Genomic DNA, 7,186 nt, shown 5'->3' with positions numbered 1-7,186 from the left:
TATATATATATTATGTAGTGTGTGTGTGTCTGTCTGTCTGTGTGTGTTGGGGGTCGGAGGGTTGTAATTTTGTTTACAAATGCCATAAGTATGTTTAACCTTGACTCTCTTTGAAAGTAATTATTGCTTACATTTATTTTCTGCTATAGACTTGCCACTGCTTGTTCAGGCTTACATCTTGTAAGACATTGCCCCAAGTCTTTAGAGTTTCTCAACCTTTAATTACATTAGCTCCTAATTGCTGGAGCTTAGATCGTGGTAGAGGACCACTAGACACTTTGGCTTTCCACCAGCTGCCATGTGTCTGGACACCACTGAGAATTAGGTTTTCTCACCACTATTATTTCCTGTAACTGGTCACATGATCCATGCCTTCTGCAAAGCAATACTGTTCATTTTCCTTTCTCCTCAGCCAGGTTTTCTAATTTATCAATTGATTGGCTTCTCTCCCCCCACCCCCATTCATGCTTTTTCACCCATTAGCATCTTCAATGAAGTAACCAGTATATGAAATAATATCTAATATTTGGGTGGGTAAGTTACTTAGTTTTATTATTTTAGTAGTGGGATTAAACCTCTAAAACAGGGTCAACATATCAACTGAGGAGGCAAAGGTCAGATCTGAAGAACAGTCCTCCAGAAACCACACATAAGCCAAAGAATCCTCTAACAGCAAGACCAGGGACAGGCCTGGGGCCGGGGGCGGGGGTGGGGTAGGGGTAAGCAGGATGTCTCACCAGATGAACTCCCGGCAGTGAGAGCAGTAGGTGGGCTGCCTCAGGTATGTGGCCATGAACTTATGTCCATTGACTTGATGGACTCGCCTTCGCATAGCCCTTTGGCGCTTCCGGGTAAAATGCTTGAAGATGCGGTCTCTCTGGAGAGTGGCTGTGTGTTACAAGAAAGGAAAACATGGGCTGAGGATATGACTTATAAAGTACTCATTACACAAGTATCAGGACTGGAGTTCAAATCCCCCAAGCCCTCTTAAAAAGCTTGGCATGGTAACATAGGTCTGTAATCTGAACTCTGGAGGAGCAGGGGTAGAGACAAAGGAACTCTGGTGTTCCTTGGCAAACCAATTTAGTCTTCACTTCTGCCGTCCTCCTCATAACACGGATGAGGCGGGTTGCCCAAACAGTCAGCACGGACCCTCCGATGTTAATCTGAATTAGGTAAAAGTAATCAGTGGTGGGTTCAAATTTTTCTAAGCTGATATATTAAAAATAGTGGTTCCTAACTGAAGTCCTTGCAAACTGTACAGCATTTAAGGACAGTGGATTATGTTTTCCACGTCATTAGACTAGGTTTTCCCCAACACGTGCAGAGATGTGACACAGAAAGCCAGTGTATGGCCTCAGGATGCTTCTGAAATAAATCACTGGTATAAATAAAATGTAAGAAACTTATGTGAGAGTAAATTAATAATAATTTTAAAATCTAGACTAGAGGAATGACAGGCAGTAACTGTGAACAACTTTATGGAGTGTAGAACCATGCTTGAGTACAGTTGTCTATTCCTCAGGAGCTTCCCCAACATGGTATGAACAGATTACCCATCATCTCAAACAGCTATCATTTCTTCATGATTCGAACACTCGAAACCCTTTCTTACAGCTATGTGATTAATATAATACAATATCACCAACTATATCACCTCCGTGTAGCAAAACACCAGAGTTTGCTATCTGGCTGTAACTGTTCTCAATGTATAAAATGACTTAGTTAGGGTGTCTATTAATGTGATAAAACACCATGACCAAAAGCAACTTGGGGAGAAAATGGTTTACTTCAGCTAATAACTCTTGGGTCACATTCCATCCCTGAGGGAAGCCACAGCAAGGATTCAAACAGGGAAGGAAGCTGAAGGCAGGAGCTGAAGCAGAGGTCATAGAGGGGTGTTACTTACTGGCTTGCTCCTCATGGTTTGCTCAGTTGGTTTCTTTTTTTTTAATTTATTTTATTTTAGGTACATGAGTCCACTATTGCTTTCTTCAGACACACCAGAAGAGGGCATCAGATCCCATTACAGATGGTTGTGAGCCACCATGTGGTTGCTGGGAATTGAACTTAGGACCTCTGGAAGAGCAGTCAGTGCTCTTAAACGCTGAGCCATCTCTCCAGCCCCACTCAATCTACTTCCTAATACCATCTAAAACCACCTGTCCAGGGATGGTCCCATCCACAATGGGCTGGGCCCTCCCACATCAATCATTAACCAAGAAAATGCTCTATAAACTTCCCTTATGAAGGCAATTTTTTTCAAATTCTCTCTTCCTCAATATGTCTAGGTTTGTGTCAAAGTGACAAAAGCCAATTGAGTCAATCTCAAATAAATGTTATTGAGGAATTGTAGAAACATAAGGAAGCACAGAAAATATTACACTCCTATAACAGAAGAAGGGTAGCCAACCCCTCATGCCTTAAAAGATGAACAGATTCACAATTAGAAAGGTAAAGTTCTGCTTGGCAAAACACACAAAGCAAATAGTGGATAGAAACAAACTGAAGAGAAAAGGGGTTTGCAATTCAAAGGAGAGGGTTACTACACAATATATATAGAAATCAGCCCATATAGTGGCACAGGACTGAAATATAGCTAATTGGAAGCTTGAGCCAGGAGGGTCACAAGTTCAAGACCAGCTATGGAATAGGGTGAATTCAAACCTAATCTGGGCTGTTTAGTAAGATCCTGTCTCCAAATAAAAAGTTTAAAAGAAGACTAGTGATACAGCTTGATGGGAAAGCCCCTGACCAGAATACTCTAGATCTTGGGAATGAAGAAGATGGGGGAGGAGGAAAAAAAGAGAAGGAGGGAGGGAAGGAAGGAAAGAGGGAGGAAGGGAGGAACTCAAAGAAACCAGTAAGAAAAACAAGTGAACAATCTTGTAAAAATCAGGCAGGGATTATAAAAAAAAAAATTGAAAACTACACAGATAGCCAATAAACATATCGAGACGTCAAATCCTATGTAAGATAGGCGCTTAAGAACAAAACTAAATCATGCTCTACCTTTTAAATTCATAAGTGTGAAGAGACTTGTATGTGTGCTGACAGTGATCAGTAGGAAGATGAACTGGGGTCCTGGACTGTCCAGGACTTGTGGAGTGCTCTTGGTACAAAGCCGAAGCATGCCTGTGTACCAAGCAGGCAGTACTGTTTTCCTGCCTTCCAGGTAGGTGTAATGAAGAACACATTCAAAACACTCAGCACGAAGCAACAACCCATAGCATTAAAAATGGAAGCTATCTCAGAAAAATTCCTGGGGTGGGGACTAATACCTTTCAAAATGTATTCTTACATTCAGCAATCCACTTGAAGGATTTTTGTTTTTTATATAAAAAAATATGCCAGTAAGCAAGAGCATACAGTCTACATAGATACAAGTACTGCAATCCTTTCCAGGAGAAGTGGGGTACACACCTCTGGTCCCAGGTACCCAGGCAGCTGAAGCGAGAGGACTGCTTGAACCCAGAGCACCGAGGACCATCTGGGTAACAAAGTATGACCCTAAAATTTAAAAGTTCTTACATTTAAAATCATTTAAAAACACCTGGAAGCAGAGGGGACACCACCAGCGATGAGTGTGGGTCGCGGAAGGGATCGGTAGATCCCACCACGCATGGAAACGGCATACGGAGACCCCGTTTTGTTTGCTAACGTGCACTAAGAAAAGATAGAGAGGAAGTAGAATGTACATTAAGAAGCCCGGAGAATAAAATGCAAGAAGAGCCAAAATGAATTCGGATAAAAAGCCACTGAATTCAGAGGCCCAGACACAAGTATACAGCTGCTTTCAGGGTGGAGTTTGCAGTCTCCGTCATACTACCTAATTTACTTCTCTCTCGTGTCTTCTGTCTCAAGAAGATAAAATATAGCACTGTCCTGCGTCCTGTGAGGATAATGCGTTATAGAATCAATATTCCTGCCAGGTTCTACATGTACACCATCGACAATGTTGGGCAATGGCTACATAGGACAGAAGTCACCCCACTGCCCTTCCCTTCCTCACTGCTACCAAGAGTCTCTCAGGAACCCCCAAGTGAACAGGCTCCAAGGTCCCCTGGGTGGCAGATGATAACAGTGAGACTAAGGCATCACCATGTGTGTGATCATCAGCCTGAGACACAGCTCAGTCATGGCAGGATGTGCACTGAACTGCTAACCACTTACCATACCTACACACGGATTAAATTCTCTGTAGGAGTCTAATTACCAAGAACTGATTCATTTACTCCTTTAATACTACAAAGATGGGCTGAAAGGTCAGCTCACTTGCATTTTTAATATTTCATGAGTTAAAACCTTTTTGTTTGCTCAGCGGCGGTCTGCAGAGCGGTAGCATGAGCTATAACTTTCCAGATTCCTTCTAACCAGGAAATGTAAGCCTAATATGTTGCTGTCCTCCATGCTGTTCTGATCTTCCATCCTTCCCAGAATACCTCTCAGTTTTCCAACTACACGTATCTTTATCCTACCTGCTTCCGAACTGAGCAGCCTCCGCCAAATTCTCAAGCAGGTAAAATGCTCCCCAGCTGAGAGTGGATCCCAGTCACTTAAAGCCTCAACCCTGTCAGGCAGGCTTCTGCAGGTCCTGAATACACAGGGACTCTGCCTGCATGTCACTCATTCTTTCCTATGTTCTTTCATATGTGCACCTTTTTGTTTCAAAAGCAAATGGGTACACACGTGTACACTCGTGCAAACACACACACACACCCCACATAAACACCGGGAATCTGCAAGACATTTGGACACAAACACTTCAGGGTCTGCGTTACCCACAGTGGCATTCTCTTGACTGATGCTATGAACAGGAAGGGGAGAGGGAATTCTCCCATTGCAGCTTTCGGTGACAAAAAGTGGGGCTTTTTGCACCCCACTTCACAAACTGAGGACAGAGCGGGCTTTCTCATTGCTTGGACTGGTTTTCTGTTTACTTAGGTCGGAATTTAAAGGGCTATAAAAGACTACCTAATCCTGACTGCGGCTCACGCCACCTGGGCTTTGAGAAATCTTTCAAATCATATTTCAGTCAGACACGTTGAGCAATCCTTACATGCTTTGCAGCTAAAACTTGCATCACAAGCTCTGCCTGGCTTCCAAGTGCCCAGGGCCTCTTAAATAAATAGGAAGCTGGCTCTGTGCCCCAGCAAGGAAATACACATTCCAATCTCCAGGGGTCAGCAGCAGCCTTGCAGCCCTGGTAAGTCCCTCCAGGAGTTGACTCTGAGCAGCCATTACCTGGATAGGGTGCAGGGCAAGCCTGTCAATATTGTGAAAAGGAATCTTTCTTGACAAAATTTCAGTGTTGCAAACCGGACTGCTAACCTGCATACAGTTTTGAGAACTGCCGGGTGCTCACGCCTAGGAGCCGCCATGGAATCCCACGGTAAGGGCTCATTTGCAAAAAGTTGTTCTGCACGAAACACCGCATGAGGCTTAGCTGAGGCAACTCGGAGCTCCGATGGCTCTTCAAATCAGCTTTACCTTTACCTCAAGAAAGGTAACTTCTGCAACCTCCTCAAGAAAGGTAACTTCTGCACCCTCCTCCAAAAAGTTTGTCTCACTAAGCTGATGTGAGGCTCTATTTGAAAACGCTTTGCGCTGGGCGGTGGTGGCGCACGCCTTTAATCCCAGCACTTGGGAGGCAGAGGCAGGTGGATTTCTGAGTTCAAGGGCAGCCTGGTCTACAGAGTGAGTTCCAGGACAGCCAGGGCTACACAGAGAAACCCTGTCTCAAAACAACAACAAAAAAACCTAAATAAATAAATAAAAATAAAATAAAATGAAAACACTTTGGAAGCATTCTGATGCAGAGCAAGAGCAATGCTCACAGTTCCTAACTTTCTTTCTGTGTGCCCTTCATTCACAGCTTCCTGGCATCTCTGGGAAGTAATACATTTTCTGGAAACTCAGAAACTAACAGGAAGGTTAAGTGGGGTCAAGCAGCCAATGACATCAGTGAAGAGGCCAGATTCTGTTTACTGCTGTCGAACTACTGAGTAACACCAACCCATGTCTTTTTCTTTTCTTTCTATCGAGAGAGTTACCAGCAGCAGCCTTGCAGCCCTGGTAAGTCCCTCCAGGGGTTGACTTGTTATCACTTGTAGTATATGAGAGAAAACAATTATGAGCAAAGCAAACCAGAAATCCTTAGGGTTGACCAATCAACCAAGTTATTAATCATGACAAAACCAAAATGCATCATATGCTCCCAAGACACATCTCTGGAAGGGAATGGGACAACACAGCAGGAGAATTTTCTTCCATGTTACTAAACAGAATAAGCCACTGTCTGATCACAGGGCTGTTTACAGGAAGCGTGATGCCTGTGAGGATGGGTGATCCCTGTTCGAGGCAATGCTGGTATGAACAGAGACAGGCTAGATGTGTACAAAGCACACATTTAAGGGAGTCTTTACAAGCATACAACCTCCGTGGGTGGGAGCCTTCAGCAGGAGGTAAGCAAAGAAGGAATCATGGGAGATGCATATCTTGTCCTCTGGTGTGCTGCCTAAAGGTGCTAAGACTAGCAGTCGCTTGGAGGAAGGAGAATTTGCTGACTTAAGATAGTGCCCAGGTTCCACTGCCAATCCCCCACATGGCACAGAAGTCTATGACTTTTTAAATGGCAGCAAAGCCCCAGCAGGGGTATAGAAAAGAGGTACGGAAAAGAGTCTTCTAAGTTTTCTAAAGGAGTTTAACTGTATGACCAAGAGCATCTTCCAAATTCGGATGATGTCATTAGACTCCTTGTCTAATGCATGCTCTCAGGGAGCTGCATCCAGGTTTCCAAAGGATCTGGCTCCCTCTCAGGAAGCCTGATCCATATGAAGACCTAGCTTTCTGAGAGCTGGACAGACCAGCTACCAATGCAAAAGGAGAATGAAGAAGCAGCGTGTCGCTAGGCTGTCTCTCCTGAGTTGGACTGGTGTATCCCACTAACCATGAAGGGTGGTAAGTGGACTCCTGTCACTGAAGCATTCCTTGGTGCAGGAAGTAGGTCAGAACTTAACTAACTGTGACACTCTGAAACAGCACTAAAGTTCCATTAAGAGCCATGGGGAAAACCTCTCACCAGGGTTGAGAAGACACCCTGACCTCCCTCCCCCTCCTCCTCTTCTTCCTCCTTCTCCTCCTCCTCCTCCTCCTCCTCCTCCTCTTCCTCCTCCTCCTCCTCCTC

The 7,186-nt window shown here is 44.3% G+C and overlaps 1 protein-coding gene across 1 annotated transcript in view; it reads right to left on the bottom strand.

The window, feature by feature from the left end:
• Positions 1-7,186, bottom strand: part of Prkch (protein kinase C eta) — a 197,367-nt gene that overhangs the window by 91,947 nt on the left and 98,234 nt on the right. The window contains exon 3 of the mRNA XM_028789103.1: positions 738-888. Within this exon, the coding sequence (XP_028644936.1) occupies positions 738-888 (151 nt within the window). The remainder of the gene's footprint in view (positions 1-737; positions 889-7,186) is intronic.

The sequence above is a fragment of the Grammomys surdaster genome, unplaced genomic scaffold (genome assembly GCF_004785775.1).
Source record: "Grammomys surdaster isolate TR1022 unplaced genomic scaffold, NIH_TR_1.0 127, whole genome shotgun sequence".
Classification (NCBI taxonomy): domain Eukaryota; kingdom Metazoa; phylum Chordata; class Mammalia; order Rodentia; family Muridae; genus Grammomys; species Grammomys surdaster.
Note: the sequence above shows the minus strand (reverse complement) of the source record. Positions and strands in the feature narration are given on the sequence as shown.